Source organism: Rhinatrema bivittatum, chromosome 2 (assembly GCF_901001135.1).
Source record: "Rhinatrema bivittatum chromosome 2, aRhiBiv1.1, whole genome shotgun sequence".
Taxonomy (NCBI): Eukaryota; Metazoa; Chordata; class Amphibia; order Gymnophiona; family Rhinatrematidae; genus Rhinatrema; species Rhinatrema bivittatum.
In genome coordinates, this window is record NC_042616.1 from 166,187,623 (window position 1) to 166,213,188 (window position 25,566).

At 40.4% G+C, this 25,566-nt stretch overlaps 1 protein-coding gene across 2 annotated transcripts in view; it reads left to right on the forward strand.

The window, feature by feature from the left end:
* The window catches only part of CDK14 (cyclin dependent kinase 14), a 1,214,920-nt gene that overhangs the window by 595,917 nt on the left and 593,437 nt on the right, over positions 1 to 25,566 (forward strand). For both annotated transcript variants that reach the window (XM_029588836.1, XM_029588837.1), the window contains exon 8: positions 17,345 to 17,468. In XM_029588836.1, the coding sequence (XP_029444696.1) occupies positions 17,345 to 17,468 (124 nt within the window). The remainder of the gene's footprint in view (positions 1 to 17,344; positions 17,469 to 25,566) is intronic.

Consider the following 25,566-nt stretch of genomic DNA (forward strand, 5'->3'; position numbering starts at 1 on the left):
ATATTGTATGGCTCTCATGGAATTACATTTTAAAATATGTGGCGTTTATGGCTCTCTCAGCCAAAAAGGTTCCTGACCCCTGCATTAGGGTATATATGTTTAGATCTTTTCTATGTGCTTTAGAACAAAGACCACTAACCATGACTTTCAAAAAGAAACTCAAAACATGGCTATTCAAACAAGCCTTTCCATAACCAGACAAACATTACCATTACTATACTATACAAACAAGCTTATCCATAACCAGACTATCTTTACCATTAACACTCCACTACGAACATTACCATGAGCTCCTTCACAGACCTATTATTGTACCTTTATTTACTTTACTTTTACTTATATTTATTTTAAACTTCTCCGGTGTGGATTTACAGTTTCTTGCTTAATCGACTCTTCGTTCTCTAAGTGTCTGTCTGGTTAACAGCTGCTTATTCTACCCCCAGTTTTATCCACTGTTTTCCCAGTTCTGTGTAACCCCAGTTCTATGTAACGCTTGTTGCAATATTGTGTTACACTGTAAACCAATATGATATGTATCTTGCCACATGAATGTCGGTATAAAAAAGTTCAAAATAAATAAATAAATAGATACCCTCTGAAGCAATTCCATCCTGTTTATATCCTTTTGATGTTGTGGTCTGCAGAATTGTACACAGGATTCCAAATGAGGTCTCACTAGGGACCTATATCAGGGAATATCACCTCTCTTTTTCTACCAACCATTCTTCTCTCTATGCAGCCAAGCATCTTTCTGACTTTTACTGTCACTTTAGCCACCTGTTTTACCACCTGAAGATCATCAGATACAATTATTCCCAGATCCTGCTCTTCCTTTGTGCTTAGAAGAATTTCACCTCCAACTCTATACCTTTCCCTTGGGTTTTTGCATCCTATATGCATTACTCTGCATTTTTTAGCTTTAAATCTTAGCTGCCAGCCCTTAGATCATTCCCCGAGCTTCACTAGATCCCTCCTTATGTTTTCCACTTCTTCCTGGCTGTCCACCCTCTTACAGATTTTGGTATCGGCAAGAAAGAAAGCAGACTCCAATCCAAAAAATAATTCAGCTCTGTTGTCCAGTCTCCAGCTTTCCCTTTTTATCCAGATACATCCAGTCATTGACTTACTTGAAGACGGCAACATCTTGCACCTTTACCAATCTGACTTCAGGGAAGGTCATGGAACAGACTCCATCCTGTTGGCTATTACCAACTGTATTCAGCTGAATGCTTACCAAGGAGATGACTCCTTTCTTGTTCTGCTAGATTTCTTTGCTGCCTTTGGCACTGTCAATCACCAACTCCTGATTCAGTGCTTTGGTGGTATTGCTATTGAAGGCATTGCCTTAAAATTGTTTGAATCTTTGCTATCTGTCTCAAGGACTAATAAACTTTTGACTCCTAGGAATCTCACCTGTGGAGCACTACAGGACTGAGGCCTCTCCTTGATCCTGAACAACATTTATACTTATCCAATCCGCAAACTTGTTCAGTCCTTTAATACAGAATGCTACCTATTTGTGAATGACATCCAATTCTGCATCAAAATAGAATCTGACCAAACCTCTTTCATTACTAATCTCAATTACCTGGACAAAATGGTCAGACAGATGATGAAATGCTAAGAGAAATCAGGGAAGCTAACCAATTTGGCAGTGTAATAATAATGGGAGATTTCAATTACCCCATTATTGACTGGGTACATGTAACATCAGGACTTGCTAGAGACATTTAAGTTCCTGGATGTAATAAATGACTGCTTCATGGAGCAATTGGTTCAAGAACCAACAAGAGAGGGAGCTATTTTAGATTTAATTCTTAGTGGAACGCATTTCATCATCTGTCTGGACAAAATGGTCAGACAGATGATGAAATGCTAAGAGAAATCAGGGAAGCAAACCAATTTGGCAGTGCAATAATAATGGGAGATTTCAATTACCCCAATATTGACTGGGTAAATGTAACATCAGGACTTGCTAGAGACATAAAGTTCCTGGATGTAATAAATGATTGCTTCATGGAGCAATTGATTCAGGAACCAACAAGAGAGGGAGCTATTTTAGATTTAATTCTTAGTGGAACGCAAGATTTGGTGACAGAAGTAACGGTGGTGGGGCCACTTGGCAACAGTGATCATAACATGATCAAATTTAAACTAATAACTGGAAGGGGGACAATAAGTAAATCTGCAGCTCTAACACTAAATTTTAAAAAGGGAAACTTTGATAAAATGAGGAAAATAGTTAGAAAAAAACTGAAAGGTGCAGCTGCAAAGGTTAAAAGTGTTCAATAGGCATGGACATTGTTTAAAAATATAATCCTAGAGGCACAGTCCATATGTATTCCACGCATTAAGAAAGGTGGAAGGAAGGCAAAACGATTAACATCATGGTTAAAAGATGAGGTGAAAGAGGCTATTTTAGCCAAAAAAAAAATCCTTCAAAAATTGGAAGAAGGGATCCATCTGAAGAAAATAGGATAAAACATAAGCATTGTCAAGTTAAGATCTTGTGGCCTGGTTTGGCCTCTGTTGGAAACAGGATGCTGGGCTTGATGGACCCTTGGTCTGACCCAGCATGGCAATTTATTATGTTCTTATTGATAAGACAGGTGAAGAGAGAATTTGAAATGAAGTTGGCTGTAGAGGCAAAAACTCATAATAAAAACTTTTTTAAAATATATCAGAAACAAACCTGTAAGGGAGTTGGTTGGACCATTAGATGACCGAGGGGTTAAAGGGGCTCTTAGGGAAGATAAGGCCATTGCAGAAAGTCTAAATTAATTCTTTGCTTCCTGGTCTACTAATGAGGATGTTGGGGAGATACCAGTTCCGGAGATTCTTTTCAAGGGTGATGAGTCAGACGAACTGAACAAAATCTCTGTGAACCTGGAAGATGTAGTAGGCCAGATTGACAAACTAAAGAGTAGCAAATCACCTAGACTGGATGGTATGCATCCTAGGGTACAGAAGGAACTAAAAAATGAAATTTCTGATCTATTAGTTAAAATTTGTAACCTATCATTAAAATCATCCATTGTACCTGAAGACTGGAGGGTGGCCAATGTAACCCCAATATATAAAAAAAGGCTCCAGGGGCGATCCGAGTAACTATTGACCAGTGAGCCTGACTTCAGTGCTGGGAAAAATAGTGGAAACTATTCTCAAGATCAAAATTGTAGAGCATATAGAAAGACATGGTTTAATGGAACACAGTCAACATGAATTTACCCAAGGGAAGTCTTGCTTAACAAATCTGCTTCATTTTTTTGAAGGGGTTAATAAACATGTGGATAAAGGTGAACCAGTAGATGTAGTGTATTTGGATTTTCAGAACGCATTTGACAAAGTCCCTCATGAAAGGCTTCTAAGAAAACTAAAAAGTTATGGGATAGGAGGCGATGTCCTTTCGTGGATATGATAGAGGTGTATACAATCATGAGTGCAATAGAATGGATAAATATAAATTGGTTACTTAAAAAAAATAAAAAGACCAAGTAACACTCCCTGAAGTTAGCAGGTAGCACATTAAAGACAAATCATAGAAAATTCTTTCACTCAACATACAATTAAGCCAAATGTTGTGCTTAAGGCAGTTATTGTAGCTGTGTTTAAAAAAGGTTTGTACAAATTCCTGGAGAAGTCCATGAATTGTAACTAACCAAGTAGACTTGGGGAATAACCACTGCCTATCACTGCATTTTATGGGTTATACTTACTGTTTGGTATTTTGATAGGTGACCTGGATTGGCCACTGTTGGAAACAGGATGCTTGGCTTGATGGATGTTGGATTCAGAAACTCAAGAATAATTGGATTACAGTGGGCTCTGGCAGAATATAGCCTGTGAAGAAAACCCTGCTGTTAACCTTACATAATGCCTGTTCTACAGTGGAAAATGAAGAAGCCACAGTAGTAGAATATTGTGATATCGGAAAGGGACGTAGTCACCCAACACACCCAGAAACCATTTAACATCATCAAATGTCATAAAAGGAAGCTTCTGCTGTGAGACTCAGTCATCAAAAGAACCAATTTGGGAACTCATTTTGATGGGGAAAAACAGTTAAATGCCTTCTGAAATCCTCAGCTAATAGAATTACAAACCAGGTAGTCCAAGCAATTATAGAAGAAAGTAGGGACTCTTATATTAATGTTATCATCCATCTGGGGACCAATGACCTTGATAGAAATGATGTGCATGCAGTACTAAACAATTTCCCAAATTCTAAGGAAGAAGATTAGACACATAAGAAGATTAGACACACAAATTCTAAGGAAGAAGATTAGACACATAGCGCCACGTTTCACGGTGGCGCTATTGGGTGCAAAAGCTGGCAGCGATAACATTGCAGTGGTGCGATCGCTGCCTGCTTTCGCAAGCCCACCCCAGTTACTGCGCAATTCAGGAAGGTGTGTGAAGATAGAAAATCCAGCCCTAAGGGAGAAAAGTTGTAGTGTAGGCAATAAAATCCCAGACCTGCAGTCCCTAATGGTAGAGGCAGACTTGGATATCATTGCTGTTACAGAGACATGTTTCACTGAATCTCATGACTGGGATATGGCCATCCTGGGCTATAACTTAAGGAAGGACAGAGAGGACAGAAAAGGGGAGTAGCAGCTCTTTGTGTCAAAATCAATATCCAAACAACTGAATTGCAAGGGATGTGGGGTAAGGAGGAAACATTATAGACCATTCTAAAAAAAAAAAATGGTGCTTCCCTTTTTACTGGTGTGGTCTACAAACCTCTGACTCAAACAGAAGAACTGGACAGAGATCTAGCCGAAGACATCCAAAAGATTGGAAAGAAGGGAGAAATGTTGCTCCTTGGACAATTTAATCTGCTGGATAAGGATTAATGTATCCTTTCTGCAGAATCTACAGGAAGTAGAGAGATAGTGGATGCCTTTTAAGGGGCTCCTCTCAAACAAATGGAAATGGAACCCATGCGGAAGGGTTTGATACTTAACCTACTGCTCATTAATGGGGATAATGTCTCTGATGTCCAGCAAGGTATCCACCTGAGAACCAGCGATCATTAAATGGTATGGTTTGATATGGCAAATAGGGTACAGGGAATTCAAATGAAGACCCAAGTTTTTAATTTCAAAAATATGGACTTTGTCAAAATGGGAATGTATGTGGAGGAAAAACTAGAAGACTGGGAGAAAATGGGTGAGATGGAACAACAATAGTCCAAATTAAAAGTGGCTATTACAAAGGCAACAAATCTGTATGTTAGAAAAGTAAACAAGAGTAAGAAGAAAGGTTAACTGATCTGGTTCTCAAAGGAGGTGGCTGAAAAAATAAAGGCAAAAAGAATAGTGTTAAATAAATAAATATAAAGGATCTCCAAAAGAGGAACACAGGGAAGAATTCATGGTGAAACTGAGGGAGACAAAGAAAGAAATCAGGAAAATAAAGGATCAAGTAGAAGCCAAAGAGGTAAAGCAAGGTGACAAAACATTTTTCAGATATATCAGAGAAAGAATGAAGGTCTGAAGTGGTATTGTGAAATTGAAAAATGATAAGGAACAATGTGTGGAGAGAGATGAAGAAATGGCAGAAATATTAAACAAATACTTCACTTCAATGTTCACTAAAGAAGACCCTGGAGAAAGGACTATTGCTGGCTGACAAGATCATAGATGAGGATAGAGTAGATGAAATTCCATTTACAGAAGAAAATGTATGGGAAGAGCTAGTAAAACTGAAAGCAGACAAGGCCATGGGGCAGAATGAGGTGCATCTCAGGATATGAGGGAGCTCAGAGATGTTCAGGCAGGTCTGCAGAAAGACCTGTTCAATAGATCCCTGGAAATGGGAGCAGTGCCACAAGACTGGAGAAGAACAGTTGTGGTCCTGCTTCACAAGATTGGTAGGAGAAAGGAGGCTGGAAACTACAGGCTGTGATTAGCCTCACCTTGATGGTGGGAAAATTAACAGAGACTCTACTGAAGGAAAGGATAGTAAACTCTCTACAATCCAGTGGGTTGCTTGATCTGAGGCAGCACAAGTTCACCGGGGAAGGTCCTGTCAGACAAAACTGATTGATTTTTTTGAGTAAGTGATTAGAGAATTGGATTAAAGAAGAGTGGTCAATATTATTTATTTAGATTTCAGCAAAGGTTTTGATATGGACCTGTATGGAGGCTCATGAATAAAATGAGAAGCTTGGGAGTGGGCATCAAGGTGGTGGAGTGGATTACAAACTGGTTGATTACAGAAGACAGTGTGTAATAGTAAATGGAACCTATTCTGAAGAGAAACAGTGTCAAGTGGAGTGCCATGAGAATCAGTTTTGGGACCGGTTCTGTACAATATCTTTGTGAATACAGTTGTGGAAGGAATACAATGTTTGTCTATTTGCAGATGATACTAAGATCTGCAACAGACTGGACATGCCTGAAGGAGTAGAGAGAATGAAAAGTGATTTAAGAAAGCTTGAAGAGTGGTTGAAGATTTGGCAACTGGATTTAGTGCCAAGAAGTGCAGAGTCATGCATCTGGGGTACAGTAGTTCAAAAGAGCTATATGTGATTGGGGGGGTTGGGGAATGAAAGCCTATTGTGCACGGACTGGGAGAGGGATCTTGGGGTGATAGTGTCTGGTAATCTTAAGGCAGGTCATATTTTGGAGGGAAGTCACTTCAGCACTTGGAGTCAGTAGGTTCCAGACATCCATTTTATACAAAGATTTTTGCAGTTGTACACACGCATCATACGTCTCTGCCTATGACTGACAACATCTGGAAAGGCAAGGCAATTGTAGTCTTCCTGGGGCAGTCTGAAGCCCTCAGATAGTCCACCTAGCTTTTCTTTCATTTGACACTAATAAGCTTGGTATTACCATAGCCAAGCATTATGTTTCTGTTTGACTAGCAGAATATGTCTCCTTCTCTAACACCCAGGCAGGCCTGGATCTAGTAGGGAATGTCAAGGCTCATGGAGTTAGAATCCTAGTGGTATTAGTATCCCACCTGAGATCTGCCTGTAAAGAGATATGTAAAGCTTGCCACATATTTACATCTTACTAATGTTTTGACTGGGACTCCAAACACAATAGGCTATCCTCCAGTGTCTTTTTGAGGTATAGAACCTAACTCCAACCCTGCTAGAGCCCTTTATTTTGGCTCCAGATAACCATTAAAAAAACAAAATAGTAAACATTAAGATGCCCTGTCCCTACCAAAAGCGGTTTTGCCCATTGGCACTGTTTTGAGGGTTGAATTTTCCCATTTTTGTTCACAGCAGCCTGCAGCCTGGGATTCCCTATGTGTGAGGACTGTCATCCTGCTTGTCCTCAGAGAGAATGGAGTTACTTGCCTGTAACAGGGGTTCTCTGCCACCCTATCCCGTCTCTATCACTTTCGCATTCTAACAGCAGTAGTCTGGCTCCTGGTTTGATTAACACTCTTGTTAACGTGTCACGTCTTACTTAATCTGTGAAAAATCAGACACTTTAGAACATTACTCTTGGTTTATGCGTCACATCAGTAATGGAGGTTGTGCATTCTGTTTATTAAAGTAATATTTATTCTTGACAAATTGACAATTTCAGGAGTTAATGACCAATTTGGAAATTACCAGCCTGGGTCTATGCCTTAGGGTACTATTGTTATGAATATGTATAAGTTTGTGAAAAGCAGAAGTTAGCTAATTACCATATTAAAATTATGGGAAACATATAGTATCAGTACTTGATTGCCATGCTGTATTAATGTTGATTAGTTCCCTTTTTTGAAAAGAGGTCTTATTGAAGGCCTAGTAGCACATACCTATTTATCCCTAAACATTATTGTTTCATTTAAATAGTAGCACACTTATCCTTTTATAGATAATCACTTTTAGCTTAACTAGAAATGTATAAATTGTTTCTTAACAATGCTTTAGTAGTTGGATTGGATTTGATTTATCCCGATTCCTGTGCATGCCTCATATTCACCCTTTTTTACATATGTGCATTACATTACCTGGTTTCACTGATTTCCTTGCAAATTGCAGTGCATTATTTTTTTTATCACTTCCCTTACATGTAGTTTAGAGCATGCTCCTAACCAGGACTGTGTCATATGCAGTGATAGCTGAGGTTGTATTGTCTCCGTCAACCCAAATCCCTCTTTTAGCATGATACTTGTGCTAATTAGGAGGCTCTGAACTGGATTACCGCTCAGAAGTTATTTATCATTCATAGTCCAGAGGATGAGCAGGTGTACAGCAAACAGAGCAATGTTATGCCAAATTAAGGTTGTCTTTGGCAGATGGGTTTGAGAAGTGATTGTTAAATATACCAGCCTAGTATTTGGACATTAAATATGGCATCATGCTTCCTGATTGGCTTTCTGCCTGAGACAATAATAGTTTATAGCATTGCACAGTGTGAAAATTAATCAGTTTTTATATGATGCAATCACTTTAAGGAATATTGTAAAACCAGTAAATATGTATAAATTATATGCAGTATGTTTGTCTTAACAATAAATGATTCAGAAGGAAAAAAAAGAAAAAATTGAAAATGATACATTTAAACTTGATGTAAATATTGCCTGCTGTCCACAAAATACAATCTTTTCTATTGTGTGATTGTGTTCCTCCTCCTGTTTAGACTTTTTCATAGGTTCTATTCCTGTTGACACGCATGCATGCCCGGTGTAAGAAAAAAGTCAAGAATGAAACGCGTTCTCGATTTCTTTGTGCATTTTGAATGTTAACGGATTCATAGCACGTAAAAAAAAGAACATACTGTTTATATGGCAGGAAAAATATTTGGCTTTGCTGAGTTCTGCATGAGTACATTCTGTTCAGATCGATTCCATCCATTTTCCACTCAGATGTGCCACACAAAAATACTTTCAACGATGTTCATTATATAAAATCAACCAAAACCCTTTTCAGAGTAAAATCCTAATTTAGAAAAGAGGCAGGTGGGGGGAGGGCGGGAAGAGCGGGGACTTGGAGCACCTTCGAGTAAGTAGGGCTGGGAGCTGGTGTTGGGTCGAATGTTGGAATTTATCTGCCCATCTAACCCAAAGTAGAAGAGTCACAGCTGGGCAGACCGGATGGCTTTCTGCCATCATGTCCTGTGTTCCTATGTTTTCTCAAAATTGCTTTATCACAGGTATGGCGCAATAGTATAATTAAAGTTTTAAATATTTAATATAAAGATTAGTACGTACAGATCAACATTTTGGTCTATTAACTAAATGTCTTTAGGCAGGGGGTAGCTCAAGGTAACCTGCTGCCTGAGGCAAGAAATGAGATGCTGCCCCTCCCCCCCCCCCCAACACCCTAAACGCATACATTCAACAGCAGTGCGCGGCTGCAGCTACCTCACACTCAGATTCCCACCCCCTTCGGTCAGAATAACCATGTGTTTTGCCTTCAAGCAGGGCAACTCAGGATGAATCTTAGTGGTGGTGATCAAGGGACTCTCACTCAAAGGACCGGCTCTAGGGCATATGGCGTGCTGGCCAAAAGTAATTGGTTGCACCTCACAACCCCCACATTGATCCCTGCAACTCAGGTCAAAGGGTAAGAAAGTCAGCAGGGGGTGGGGGGGGAGTGGGAGAAGGGTGAAAGGTGAAACTGACATGGATTAGAGGCTGTGGGCACACTTTCTCTCTCCCCCTGACCTCAGCACTCTCCCTATTCCCCACCCCCACCACTTCAGTCCTGGCCTTAGAAATATAGAAATGCACATTCTCTAGATATAGAAATGCAGCATCTACAGAATAAAGGCATTTTTTTTCATTTTCTATCATTCATATATCCCTAGATCTCACATCACCAGCAGAACTGAGCCAAAACATCTCCAACACAACTGTTAAATGTTGTCTAAATAACCAAGAAGTAGAGCACATCCCGAGACTATGCATACCATGACCCAACATTAACTGTAATCTGGCAATTTGGCTATAAGACATTACAAGAAAATCTTCTAAGGGCCCTATATCAATAAAGAAAGCCTTGGTCAGTTCTAGATACCCAGTAAAAAAAAAAAAATAAAAGTGATTCCCCAAAACAACAAGCTCAAATTTGCAGTAAATAAGCAAGGTTGGCAACACTGCATCCAGGCACCAAACCATGAGAAACAAAGGTGGCAGAAAATGATGATTCTGCATGGTGCTGGCGCCATAATGACATAGGATAGTGCATCTTTTTATTTTTCTAGGTGTTTTGCAGTTTGCAGTGTGTGAGGCAGATGCCACAGGGGCGTTTTGAGTGGAGCATTTGTTTGCTACCTCAAAATTCTGCCACCTGAGGCAGCCGTGTCACCCTGCCTCATTATAGAACCACCCCTGAAATCAGGGTTAAAAAGTGAAAAGCGAAGTGATGGAGGTCAGTATTAGAGATGGGTTTAGTTGTTCTGGGTTGGGTTTCAGTTCGGGCGCTTTGTGGGAAAACTCGTTTTCCCACGGATCGTTTTCCAGCAAAAACTAAGCTGAAACCCGAACCCGGAAAAACGAATCAAAAAAAAAAAATCCAAATCAGGAAAAAAACCACTCCAACCCTTCAAATTTACTGTATTACAATCCCCCCACCATCCCGATTCCTCCCCAAGACTTACTAAAAGCCCTGGTGGTCCAGCGGGGTCCTGCGAGCGATCTCTCCCTCCGGGCCATCAGGCTGTCGGGCCTGCTATGAATCAAAATGGTGCCGATGGCCCTTTGCCCTTTACCCTTACAATGTCACAGGGATTGTAATACATTAAATTTGAAGGGTTGGGGTGGCTTTTTGTTTTTTTTTAATAAATGTGCGCCCCCCCCCCAAACCCGAAAAACAAATTTTCCCCGAAGTTCGGGTAAAATCCATTTCGTGGTTCTGGTCCCCCGAACCACCATGAATTAGGCAATTTAGTTGAGATTGCCTAATTCGTGATAAACGAATGCACATCTCTAGTCAGTATTAGGAATTCTTTCAAGAACTGCATTGGTAAAGTGAATTGTGTATGTGCTGTATATACTGTAGTACATGCATTTGTGTTACAGCACACTTCTGAAATGCTCTGTGTGCAGCACAACTCTAATACTTGGGGAGAGGAGGGAAAGATCTTAGAACAAAGTTTAAACGTGCATTACGTTGGAATAATTAAAGATAATTCACAATATTAAAACACATGGGGTAGATTTTAAAAGATGCACATACATGGACGTGCTGATTTTATAACATGCGCACCAGCACGCATGTTAGAAATTCGGGTGGCCACGCACACATGTGCACCAGGTTTTACAATCCGCGTGTGCATGTGCAGGTAGCGTGTGCAAGGGGGGAGGGAATTTGGCAAAGTAGGCGCGGCGACACAGTCGGGCTTTCCCCAGTCCCCTAACCCCCTGCCTAACCTTCCTTCCCCCTTCCCCTCTCTTCCCCACCAGGTGTACTAGCCCCTTGTGGCCTTTGATCTTGCGAATTATCCTGCCCAGCAAGGGCCATGGAGGCAAGGAATAAAGCAATATGTCTTCTGGCCACACCTGTACGAGAGTGCCTATTCCCAGGGATCACTGATCTCTCCAGCGACTGTAGAAGTGAGGAACTTTTGCATTTCGAGAAGTCACCAGCAGGTCTAGGAACGGAAAGCCCCAGCGATCCACAATCAGCTGAACCACCTTGGCTGTCAACACCCACTCTCCTGGGTCCAGACACTCCCTGCTGAGAAAGTCCGCTTTTATGTTGTCTTTTCCTGCAATGTGAGAGGCCAAAATCTGCAGATGACCTTCTGGTCATTCCATCAGCTGGTCTGTTTCCTGCCACCAGCAGAATTTGTCTAGCCATCTGCTAAAGAAAGACTTTATGGATGACTGAGGCTACTTTTCTCTGATTCCACTCTACTCCTATTCCACGAACCTTTGGCAGGCATATCTGTAACTGGGAGCATGGGGACACAGTGCTCACTCTCTCTTTGTCCTTATGCTGCTGGCTGTGCCCGCAGTGGCCCAATGAAGGTAAGATAATGGAGATGGCAGGAACTTGAAGAAAGTAGATAGGGAAAGGATCATGGAGGGTAAATGGCAGAGGGAGAAACATGAAGAGGCTGTGAAAAAAAATAGGAATATTGGGGCAATTAAGATTGAGGTAGATAAGAAAAGGAATGTGAGGGAAGATGGGATCAATAGGGAAGATGGGATCAATAAGAAAGAGGAAGAGACGGGCAAGAGAAGAATATGGGGAGAGGTAGTTGGAGGGAGAGATGAAAAGAGGAAGTGAGAGGGGCGAGAAGGTGCAGTTTGTTATAGATAACTGAGAAAAAATGGATTTGATGTGGTAATACAAATAAGGGGGGATGAGGCAAGAAGAATCAGAGGACCTAATAGGAGAGTGAGGTTCATCCCCCAGCTTCAGTCCCTATGCTGGGGAATGAACTGTATGACTGCTCAAGATGTTTTCTAAACCTTTTTTTCATGGATTGTTTTTCTATTATCTAAAAGGGCCAAATTAAAAAAGTAAATGGCTGACTCTTTTATGATATTAGATGTGTAGTAACTTGCCACCAATTTGTATATAATACTACAACAAATACTTGGTGGTAATATTTAAATTGGATGTTCACTGAAAATCAATTCGATTTTTATTGAATTTTTTAATTTAATAAAAAATGTTTGTAGGAGATGGGAATGGTTTCATACAATGTATACGGCAACCACCTTGGTGCCTTTAACTCTTTAATCATAAACACATCCTCCAACCTCCATTTTTTATTTTATTTTAACAAATTATATTTTTTTAAAAACATCTTTAGGAATTAAATTTCAGTGGATATCACTTTTTAATCCATTAGTTATTATTAATTTATTTCCATCTTCTTCTCTCTGTACAAATGTACTACTAAATGTTCATGCAAACTGTCAGAAATAAATGTGCTGTACTTAGCTTCTCTCTGTACAAATCCCATTTGTACAGAGAGAAGAAGATGGAAATAAATTAATAATAACTAATGGATTAAAAAGTGATATCCACTGAAATTTAATTCCTAAAGATTTTTTAAAAAAAATATAATTTGTTAAAATAAAATAAAAAATGGAGGTTGGAGGATGTGTTTATGATTAAAGAGTTAAAGGCACCAAGGGGGTTGCCGTATACATTGTATGAAACCATTCCCATCTCCTACAAAAAATTTTTATTAAATTAAAAGATTCAATAAAAATCGAATTGATTTTCAGTGAACATCCAATTTAAATATTACCACCAAGTATTTGTTGTAGTATTGAAGTGTCCACTTGGTGTGGAATCTCTGTTGTGGATTAAGTGTTACCAATTTGTATATGGCAATCCTATTTGATATACATTTCTGTCAGGAGAATATTCTTCCCAGTAACTATACAAAGTTACTCATATAAATATCTATTAAGTTACTCATATAAATATCTATTGGACCCCCGCTGGACTTTTGGCAAGTCTTGTAGGGGTCAGGAGGCCCCCCCAAGCTGGCCAAAAGTCCCTGGGGGTCCAACGGGGGTCCCGGAGTGACCTCCTGCACTCTGGCCGTCCGATGCCACTACTCAAAATGGCGCCAATAGCCTTTGCCCATACTATGTCACAGGGGCTACCGGTGCCATTGGTCAGCCCCTGTCACATGGTAGGAGCAAAAGATGGCGCCAATGGCCATGTGACAGGGGCTGACCAATGGCACCGGTAGCCCCTGTGACAAAGGCTATCGGCGCCATGATGAAACCGGCACCGAGGGTGTGAGTGCAGGGGATGGTTCCCGGACTCCCCGCTGGACCACCAGGGAGTTTTGGTAAGTCTTGGGGGGGTTCAGGAGGGTGGGGGGTTTGTTTAAATTTTTATTTAGGTGGCCGTATAATTCGGGGGAAGATTCGTGTATTCGTGGGGAATTGCGATACGTTTTGCTTCCCCACGAATACTACGAATAGTACAATATACGTTGCGGATCGCCAATACGGCGAAAAGAATGCACACCCCTACCAACTATATATCTAGCAAGACTTGATATAACCAGAAGATGTGCCTTCTCAGTTGCTGGCCCCCTTCTTTGGAACTCAATCCCAGATTCCCTAAGACAAATAACAAATCGCAAAGAATTCAAGAAACATTTAAAAACGTATCTGTTTTCTATAGCATTTGGATCTGCCTCGACTTCATGATTCCAAATAAACCAGTTCTGGTACATTTAACTATGAAGAATTTATTACTTTTAGCATTGTTTTTGTATTGTTGTTTTTGTTTTACTTGTTTTGATGTGATTTTAATTATGTATTAATTATGTATATGCCGACTTGTAAACTGTTTTGATCAACCTTGGTTGCAAAAGCGTTATATAAAAAATTTTAAATAAATAAATAAAGTTGTATCTGGATTTGGCAGGCCTGACACCCTCCCAGTGGCATTGTCTTCAACGAGAAACTCCCCAGAGGCAAAACACTCCATGCTACTCAATAGCAGAGGAATCGTTCACTGTGAAGGGCAGAAGGCACAGAAGGAAATACTCTTACCCAGACCAAACATTTTTATACCTGCTAATGGACTCAGGCAGTTGAAATCAGACAGGACTTTTGCATGTAGCAATTTTCAAAAGCCCATGTACGCAAATAAAACCCAGTTTCATGCACGTAAAACGTTGAAAATGAAGTCCTTTGGGAACCAATTTTCAAATTGGACCATGGTATAGAATTAGTGCTCACAAGTGCTGGGCAGGTGAGACTTATGCAAGTATTTTATAAACTGTGTGGCAAGTGCAGCACAGTTTATACAATTTTGCATATTTTTGCCCCAAAAGAACACATGTATATTATAGTAAACATATATATTTCTAATGCCAGAAAAATTTAATTTCTTTTCTTCTTTTAAAAAAGTTCACACACATATCTTAGCTAAAAATATGCAATGTCTGCTAAATAACACTGAATAAAATGCAGAGGCAGGTATTTTTAGTAGTCTGTGCAAATACTGTTCTGTAAATACTTGTGCATGTACTTGGATTCACCATTTTGCTGATAACTAACCGCCTTCAGTTCACCCAGTGCTAGGCCCTCTAGCATGTCAGCCTGAATCTCCCACCCAAAAAATGCTTTTACACACACAACTCCTTTGAAAAGTCACTCCATAGGGCTGAGTTTTCAAAAGGTTTTGCATATGTAAATGGACTTCATGCATGTAAATGGGATTTTGAAAATTGCTTTTATGCACGGGATGCTTTTGAAAATTCACTTCTTAGTAGAGATGTGAATCGGAACTGAAATCGGATCCGATTCTGGTTCCGATTCACATCTATAGAGATGTGAATCGGAACTGAAATTGGATCCGATTCTGGTTCCGATTCACATCTCTACTTCTTAGTGTTGAGGATCCTGCGAAAACCCCTTCTGCAGAAAAACTCCAAACAAAAATAAACAAGCAAACTGCACAACAATCACATCTTCCCTTATATCCTCCTTTTAGCCAGCATTATAAAGTGATCTGGCAGGACTGCTTTGCAATAAGCAGTTTAGTGCAGTGGTGGCAGGGCTAATAATGGTAGAATCTTCTATTAAGTAAGCCCTAATCAAATTCCAGCGCTGAGCAGATGATCTGTCGTCTTAAGTGTATGAATGAATGTTTCCCATGCATATCTGTGATAGTTCCAAATCTGTGATCCCTTCAGTGCTATCTAAATAGTCTTTGCCTCAGTGAGGCAGAAACTGACAAATGTCCATTGAAACCAATTGTGTGTGTGTGTGTTGGGGGAGGGCAGTTACTTTATACTTTTTTCTTCAAATCTCAGCCATAGTCACGCACTGCAATTGCTTTTAGTTTTCACTGATGAATTAGATGTACCCAGCATAACCCAATTTCCACAGCAAATGTTGGAAAGGAAAGTGGGAATTTCTATGGCACTCTTTGATTTGGGTGAGTGGCACCCATTGAGGCCGATGCAATACAGTGCGCTCAGCCGAGCGCACTGTATAACCCGCACTCCGACGCGGGTTAAATAGGCGCTAATCCACCCTCTAATACAATAGAGGGATTAGCGCCTATTTAACCCGTGTCGGACGCGGAGTGAATGTAATAGCGCTCATCACATGCAAATGCATATGAATGAGGCTATTACTCATTCACTCCGCATCCAAAAAAATAAATGTGCTTCTCAGATGTACATTTATCGCTCAGCTATTAACGCCTGCATGGAGCAGGCGTTAATAGCTGAGCGCAGGTAAAAGAAGTACAGAAAAGCAGAAAAAAACTGCTTTTCTGTACTACTTTTCTTAAATAAAAAATAAAAAAAAAAACCAAACTCTGCAGACCGCCGAGTTATGAAGACCGACGCCGGTAAACTCGGCATCGGTTTTCATAACCGGCCACCTGCTAATAATGAAAACGGCCACCGATAAACTTGGCGTCCGTTTTCATTACTGGCAGACGGCCGGTTATGAAAACAGACGTCAAGTTTACCGGCGTCGGTGATCATAACTGGCAGCCGCGGCAGGTCACGTTAAGAAGGAGGCGCTAAGGTCGCGCCTCCTTGCTAGTGCGACCCCCCCTAATTTTGGGGACTTTTCGGCGCCCGCTTTCCGCCCTTTATATTGCATGGGCCCCATTGTTTGTACTCTCTGGATTGTCTTTGTTGTAGCTCTGTTCCATATATATATACTAACAGAAACAAATATATATATAAAACAGAGCTACAACAAAGACACATATAGATATATATATATTTGTTTCTGCTAGTAACAGTTTTTCCTATAATTAGTATAAGATACACATCTGTCTGCAGGCAGCAAGCTAATCTCTAAGGCCATATGGGTAAATGTAATATAATTACAGTTTGGAAGAAATGGAGCCTTTTGTCAATAATTTTTTCTGAACTGCAATAAAGATAGAGAATTATGTGCCAGGCTGATGGGGTTTGACACTTTATTGCGGGGGGGGGGGGGGGGGGGGGAAGATGTTTCCTCAGAACTCAGATATAAAATGTAATATTTTCCTTTCCTAATAAACATTTCTGTTGCTTTGCAAACTTCATTGCAGCATGAGGGGCAAAATGTATTTTGTATGTATTTGCAAAACTGGAGCAGAAAAAGTAACAAGAACATGGTGTTACCCTACCCCCCCCCCCTACCTTAAAACCTATTCATTTCAAAGAAGCTTGGATTTGAATTAGCTCCCACTGAATGCACACTGCTCTTCTGTGAAAAGCCCAGGCCTGTCACATTATATAAAATAGCTTGGCTAATGCTTAAACAACCTGCAGTTTCCCAGTTTATGGTACATAATCTGCAGTATTTATTATTCATGGTGGCGGTAGTGGGGTATCTTGCAAACAGAAGTGCGATACTTCAAGCACTGCCTAAAGCATGCAGAGGTCTGTAGCCAGGTCACTAAAATCCCTAACTCTTTTCTTTGTTCCCTCTTTTTCAGTTGTTTTTGTTTCAGCTGCTGCGGGGATTGTCTTACATTCACCAGCGTTACATTTTGCACAGAGATCTGAAGCCACAGAACCTCCTGATCAGTGACACTGGGGAGCTAAAGCTGGCGGACTTTGGTAGGAAAAGAGTTAATAATATGAGTAGTCTTTCATTGATCTAGATTTATTTATTTATTTTTGTGGGGTAATGTAATGGGGATGATCAACAGATGGCTGCACTGATTTCCCAGTTTCTCGTTCCTTGTATGTAATTGCAGAATTGTCTTTGCGGCTATGAGGTAATAGGTCTATGGTATGTTAAGCAGCTGGGCAGTGCATCAGGCATTAGGACTATAAGTAGAATTTTTTTTTTTTTAACAGAAAAGGAGACTATTAGTACATGGGTCTCATTTCGGTTTACTTTGCCTACTCTGTCAGAACTATACTTTGGTGATTTTCATTAGTTCTAATAAGATTATCCTGATCTTTATTCTGGTTTTTGTAGTATGAGGCACCTGACATAGATGAGAAGGTGATAGTCTCCTATGAACTGAATTCAGTTTAGTGTTACATATTTACAAGAATGGGGACACCATTGTACATCTTGTGCTTCCAGCGCTGAAATTGAGTTTAATATGAGCTTATGCTGTGGTTAAAGACTATAAGGAACTAAGTTCATATTATTTTTCCTTTTGAAGATGGAGGAACTTAACTAATCTTGATTACGATGCTAATTTATTTTTCATAATATTTTGGTGATGACTTGTTCACCTCACATCATTGTTTATGCAGAATATGTTGCTAATTCCCCAATGATTATAACACATCCAATATCCTCAGTTGTGGGGTTGAAGTTGCATTAGCCCGCAAGGCATCAGCAGCCTATTGAAGGCACCATATGAGGTTCCCCCAGATGCTATCACGCAATCCTTCTCTACACTTGTGTTAGACTTATTTATAATTTGCTAATTCCCCATAGCCATGTTTCTAGAAGGCAATAGGTACTTAAGAAACATAAGAACATAAGAAAATGCCATACTGGGTCAGACCAAGGGTCCATCAAGCCCAGCATCCTGTTTCCAACAGAGGCCAAAACCAGGCCACAAGAACCTGGCAAGTACCCAAAAACTAAATCTATTTCATGTTACCATTGCTAATGGCAGTGGCTATTCTCTAAGTGAACTTATTAGCAGATAATGGACTTCTCCTCCAAGAACTTATCCAATCCTTTTTTAAACACAGCTATACTAACTGCATTAGCCACATCCTCTGGCAACAAATTCCAGAGTTTAATTGTGCGTTGAGTAAAAAAGAACTTTCTCCGATTAGTTTTAAATGAGCCCCATGCTACCTTCATGGAGTACCCCCTAGTCTTTCTATTATCTGAAAGAGTAAATAACCGATTCACATCTACCCGTTCTAGACCTCTCATAATTTTAAACATCTCTATCATATCCCCCCTCAGCCGTCTCTTCTCCAAGCTGAAAAGTCCTAACCTCTTTAGTCTTTCCTCATTGGGGAGCTGTTCCATTCCCTTTATCATTTTGGTAGCCCTTCTCTGTACCTTCTCCATCGCAATTATTTATATATTTATTTATTTATTTGAGGTTCTTTATATACCGCCATTCGTTTAGTAACATCGTGAATTATATCTTTTTTGAGATGTGGCGACCAGAATTGTACACAGTATTCAAGGTGCGGTCTCACCATGGAGTGATACAGAGGCATTATGACATTTTACGTTTTGTTCACCATTCCCTTTCTAATAATTCCCAACATTCTGTTTGCTTTTTTGACTGCCGCAGCACACTGAACTGACAATTTCAATGTGTTATCCACTATGACGCCTAGATCTCTTTCTTGAGTTGTAGCACCTAATATGGAACCCAACATTGTGTAATTATAGCATGGGTTATTTTTCCCTATATGCATCACCTTGCACTTATCCACATTAAATTTCATCTGCCATTTGGATGCCCAATTTTCCAGTCTCAAAAGGTCTTCCTGCAATTTATCACAATCTGCTTGTGATTTAACTACTCTGAACAATTTTGTGTCATCTGCAAATTTGATTATCTCACTCGTCGTATTTCTTTCCAGATCATTTATAAATATATTGAAAAGTAAGGGTCCTAATACAGATCCCTGAGGCACTCCACTGTCCACTCCCACTGAGAAAATTGTCCATTTACTCCTACTCTCTATTTCCTGTCTTTTAGCCAGTTTGTAATCCATGAAAGGACATCGCCACCTGTCCCATGACTTTTTACTTTTCCTAGAAGCCTCTCAGGAGGAACTTTGTCAAACGCCTTCTGAAAATCCAAGTATACTACATCTATCGGTTCACCTTTATCCACATGTTTATTAACTCCTTCAAAAAAGTTTGTTTTTTTTATGAGAGTGGGTCCTTTTCTGCTTATGCATCACAGTTTAGGACATTGCCCACGTCTTTGTTTTGTAGGTCACTTTTTCTTCTGGGTTCTTCATTGCTGCTTTCTCATGTGGCAGCTCCTACTACCCTTTTGCAACTAATAAGGGATTATTATGGATCAAGTGGTAGGAGTGCTCTAGAAATTGACACTGCCACATCCAGTTTACCTGTCTTTTCACTTTGTGTATTCAAACATGTAACTGCTATGAAGCACTTTTCTGCACTAGTACAGGGAGCAGAAGACATAAGCTCTCTCATTGCACTTAGGTACTGATTCACAAAAGCCATACAAATGCCCACATAACGTTTTTTCGTATACATGCTTAAAATCACTCAAATACATGAAATCTTAAAGAAAATCCTTGTTATTGAAAAGCCAGAAAAAGACACAAATATCATGATTGTCATGTGGTAACCAAAAAACTATGCCTTTTTTTCTTCTTATTTCTCTGTAACAGCTGCATGCAGAAAATATACTGTCCCATTTTATTAAGGACAAAGGTGACAACAGCCATGCTTATTGTCTCTCATGCCAAGCTCAACATCCATATTCTGCATCTCCTAAGAAAAATGTCAGAGATTACTTAGGTTGCAGGATGACCTAGGCTTTTCTGAGATCTGCTAGATATGTGAGAGTATGAGACCTTCCTGGTCTCAGTAGGAGAGTGCATGGATGTCAGGAAAACAATGGGGCTGATGCAATATTTAAATTAGGGGTCGCATTGTCGAGGCGCTAGGGTTGCTTGCCGTGCCCCTAGCGCCTCCTTATCAGTGGGAGCCCACGAGCGGTTGGCTGTCAGCGGCCATCCGCTGGTTAGGAAAACAAATGCTGAATTTATCGGCGTCAGTTTTCCTAATTGGCGCACGGCCACGGGTTCGGGAAATAGATGCTTGTTAACTGAGTGTCCATTTCCCAAACCTGTCTGCCGGCACTATTTTTTAAACTTTTAAAAAGTTTTCCTGCCTCCTACTTATTTTCTCAACAATATTATGTAGAAGGAAGTACAGAAAAGCAGGCATTAATTTCTGAGTGCAAAACTGTGCATTTTAGATGCACTTTTTTTTTTGCATTTCAGGTGATCAACTAATAGCCTCATCAACATGCATTTGCATGTGATGAGCGCTATTAGTTTCACCGTGCATTGTCGAGGCACTAATCCTAAGGGGATAAGGGGATTAGGTAGCGCCTACACAACCCGCATCCAAATGCAGGTTAAACGGTGCGCTCGACTGAGCGCACTGTATTGCATCGGCCCCGATGTGAGAATAACATTTTACTCACCTACCAAGCAAGTGGTAGGGATGTACAGAGGGATGCCATACATTACATTCGGGATTCGGATTAGTCGGGGAGCAGATAACGTTGCATTCGGCCATATGGCGCCCCGATGCGTTAATACGGCGATTTCTATTCGTGTCGGCCCCTGTGACATAGTGAGGGTAAAGGCGATCGGCGCCATTTTGAGTACTGGCATCCGACGGCTGGAGTGCAGGAGGTTGCTCCCGGACCCCCGCTGGACTTTTGGCAAGTCTTGTGGGGGTCAGGAGGCCCCCCCAAGCTGGCCAAAAGTCCCTGGGGGTCCAACAGGGGTCCCGGAGCGATCTCCTGCCTCGGCCCATCGGCTGCCTATGTCACAGGGGCTACCGGTGCCATTGGTCAGCCCCTGTCACATGGTAGGAGCACAAGATGGCATCAATGGCCATGTGACAGGCTTGTTGGCCTTTTTATCATTTGTTCATTATCTCTGACCAATGCCACCTGTAGCCCCTGTGACATAGTAGGTCAAAGGCTATCGGCGCCATGATGAAACCGGCACCAAGGGTGTGAGAGTGCAGGGGATGGCTCCCAGACCCCCCGCTGGACCACCAGGGAGTTTTGGTAAGTCTTGGGGGGGAAGGTCAGGAGGGTGGGGGTTTGTTTAAATTGATTTATTTAGGTGGCCGAATAATTCGGCAAAGATTCGTGTATTCGTGGGAAATCTAGATACGTTTCGCTTCCCCACGAATACAACGAATATGGCAACATCCGTTGCGGATTGCCAATACGTAGGGACCGAATGCACACCCCTAGCAAGTGGTCCTCCTCAAGCTACTTAAAGAAGAAGGATGATACAGGATAGAGTAGTCATGGAGATCTTGGCCACCACATTCAGAGAGAGAGCACATTGGCATCGCAAACCACTTCATATTACAGTTGCAGTATACCACTTCCCTTTCTCTGGTAGGTGTCAACACCACTTGCATGCAGTCAGTTGCCTCGTCACATTAGGTAGGCCAGCAATGTCATGAAAGCCCCTTTTGATATCCTGCCATTGAAACTTCTGATTAGGAAAGGTGATATAATTCCTAATGTGTCTTTTTTATGGCTATTATTGCCTGGTGGAAACGTGGAGAAGATGGGTTGTTACATCCCACCAACTGTATAGAATGCAAAAAACAACAGAGATAATGAACAAATGATAAAAAGGCCAACAAGCATAAAAAGTACAAAATACAAATTTTAAAATATCAGAACTGCCAAAATGAGGGTAATCCTAGCCAGAGAAAATAAGGACTTATAATATCAGACAAAGAATAGTGAGAATCAGATGTATGTTCTAGGGATTGCATACAGAACTAACACTGTAAAACCTTAAAAGCAATCATATAGTTGAATAGTTCCCTCATGCTTTAAAAGCAGTGGCAAAAAGCCAGATCTTAGTTAACTTTTTACATTTATGAAAGTCCTTTGAAAGGGAAACTTCCCTTTGGAGACCATTCCAAAGTCGTGGGGTGGAGCATAAAAATGCTTGACTTACACTCCCCTGTAGTTTTACTTTAGAAGATTGAGAAATCTGGAGAAAGGCCTCTTGAGTGGATCCTAACGTACGCATTGGAGTATAGCTCTGGAGCCGATCTTTAAATGTAGAGGGCCGGAATTATTTAGAGCTCTGTGGGCTAAAGAGAACACTTTAAATTCTGCCTAATAGATAAGGGGTAGGCAATGAAAAACAGGTTAATGTGTTCCCTAGACAGGAAGTGTGCAGCAGCTCTCTGAATTAGCTGCAACTTTCTCCGATTTTATTTTAGAGGTAGGCCTACAAAGGGCTGCAGAAATCCAATCTGGAAGTTATTAATGCACGGATTACAGTCGCTAAATCAGTTTGAGTTACAAAAGAACAAAGTTGACAAGCATGGAATAGTTTCCAAAAAAGTACCTCTAGGAGTTTCAGCAGTTCGGGCCTCCATGCTCAGCGACGAATGAATAATAATGCTGAAACAGTGAAATTGTAAACTGATCTATAAAGCACCCCATTCCTGACTAGTAAAAACTTGTGAAGCTAGTGCTTTTTTTTTTTTAAACCATAAAACTTCTATTTCAGATGGATTTAGATTTCTTTTATTTAGCTGCTACCAGTCTTTAACAAGACTCGAATGTAAATTTAATTTGTCAGCCACTTCCTGTTATGCTCTCTAGAGTCCAAGGTAGAGCTGCAGGTCATCAGTGTAAATATGGCTATGCTTCCTCCTCTGGGATCCAGTACACTTCCATGTTGTGCAAAACTAGGTAATGGCAGCCTCCTTCCTTTTTGTAACTCTGTCAATCCATGTTTTCCATGTGCACTGTGAGAAATTGGTCTTCTCCCTCTAACACAAGGTTGTGATGGGGAGCAGAGGTTTGGAAGTGGATAGGCTCTTGTAGGTGCCATCACTTGTTTGTGTGCTTTAATGAACAACATGGACATTTATGTGGTACGCGGAACTGCTTGTTTGCATAAGTATTTCTTCTTTAACCTACAGAGGGGTGGAACAATTTTATGCTGTTGAATAAAAAGCATTTTACCAGTGCACATCTGGAGTCTTCCAGTTGTCCACTAGGCATTCCCTTTTATCTGCATTGAGAAGAGGCGCTCCCTCCCGAGGGCGTGTGGAAACACATTTTCAAATCTAAGGAGTGAATTTTCAAAGGAGTTCTACTTGTAAAAGTAGTAGATATAAAGTCCATTTCTGCATGTAAAACCTTTTGAAAATTACCTCTTAAGGACATACTTTTGAAGCCAAATTCTACCCACATAAAAGCAGGGGTGAGTGACCCTTTATGTTTTGTATCTGTGGCAGTTTTCAAATGCAAGCGTGTTCTTTGGCTTTGCAACCCTGGTGCAAAGCCCATGAGTAAAAAGTCTGTGTGGTCTTGGTCCCAATGGTAGGCAGTGTGAGAATTGCCCCCCTCTTCCCCCCTCCCCCACCTCTGGCAGCACAACATCTATGGTGCTCTTCGTTGATACTATTGGTGGAATGTATTGTCTTAAGCAACTGCTATTAATTTTATATTTGTAGATAAGTTTCAAAAAAATGTGCCTTTATGTATTTAGATTGTTTTTGCATTTAACAAAAGTGTCATGGTAAAAGGCTCCTCTGAGGCTGACGGTGCAAAGGTGCAACTACTGCCCCGTTCTGCACCAGAAATAAGGACAAAGGAGAGGGGAATGGACGGGATTCTCCAGTAGAGCATTTTGATTGGTGCTTTGTAATTTGGCTATATTAAATGTTGCAGCAGTGCATTTGATTTCAAATTATAGTCGAAAGCACATTTCCTGTTTGTTCGTATTATTTAAGTTTTCTGGGTCTCCCACATCTTAAGAAACCTAATAGCCTACTCTGCCTTTCTTCTGTCCCTTTGTAGAGGTACACAGCCATTTGGTTTTGTATTCAATTTATTGACTGTAATAGGAAAACATTACACATTAATTGACAATTCCAGTATTAATTTGGTGTTGTTTTTGTCTCTGAATTAAAGTTCCTGTGATTAACAGCTGCACATGTTCTTAATAGAGAGAAATTAGATAGAGCTTCCAAGAAGAACTATCTACATAAATATGATTAGCTTGCAAGCTGAGGCAGCTAGCAGAAATCTAGATGCTTGGAGGCACTATTGGCACGGCCATGCTTAAAGTATTGTATACTTTGTACACATCCTAAATTACAGATCTAGCTGTATGATATAACTTGGAAAGTACTACATCATTTAGGAAAATGTGGGAAAACACTGTCACTTTTTAATAATTTATCTCATGGAAACATACATGGGTACTTATGTGCCAACTTCATTTTTAGCAAAATTTCAAGGAGAAACAACCTGTGTGAACCTCGTGTCATAAAATATGCACACATATTTGAAAATGTAATATATGTATATTCCATATCCTGACTTCACTATGCCTCCAGAAATTATCATTTTTATGAGTCGCTAATATAGACGCTTATTGAAATTTGGCAGTTGAATCTTAGATAAGATTCTTTCCATCATAAACAATTTAGCTACTGCATCTAAACAGATTATCTCACTTCCTTTAAATCCATCTATCAGCTGGTCAAGTTTTGACTCTGTATCATCTTTAGAAATTGTTAATTTTCTGAAGATGAAGAATCCGGCTGTTTATCCGCAAGCAAAACTGCTAGAAAAGGTAGTTAATAAACAAATAATGGATTATTTGAATAATCATCAATTGCTTTACCCTTCCCAATTTGGGTTTCAAAAATCCCACAATGCAGAAACGCTTTTAACATCTCTCTCAGACAATATGCTGAGAGGACTTGATCATGGAAATTCCTATTTATTAATTCTACTGGACATTTTGGCGGCCTTTGATACCATCAATCATGATTCTATGATTTCCAGACTTCAGGAAATTGGTCTTAAAGGAACAACCCTCGCCTGGTTTAAATCCTGTTTTTTAAATAGAGCCTTTAGGGTAAAAATAGGTCCTTCTGAATCAGATACGGTCACTCTAGCTTCATGGGTACCGCAGGGTTCATCACTGTCTC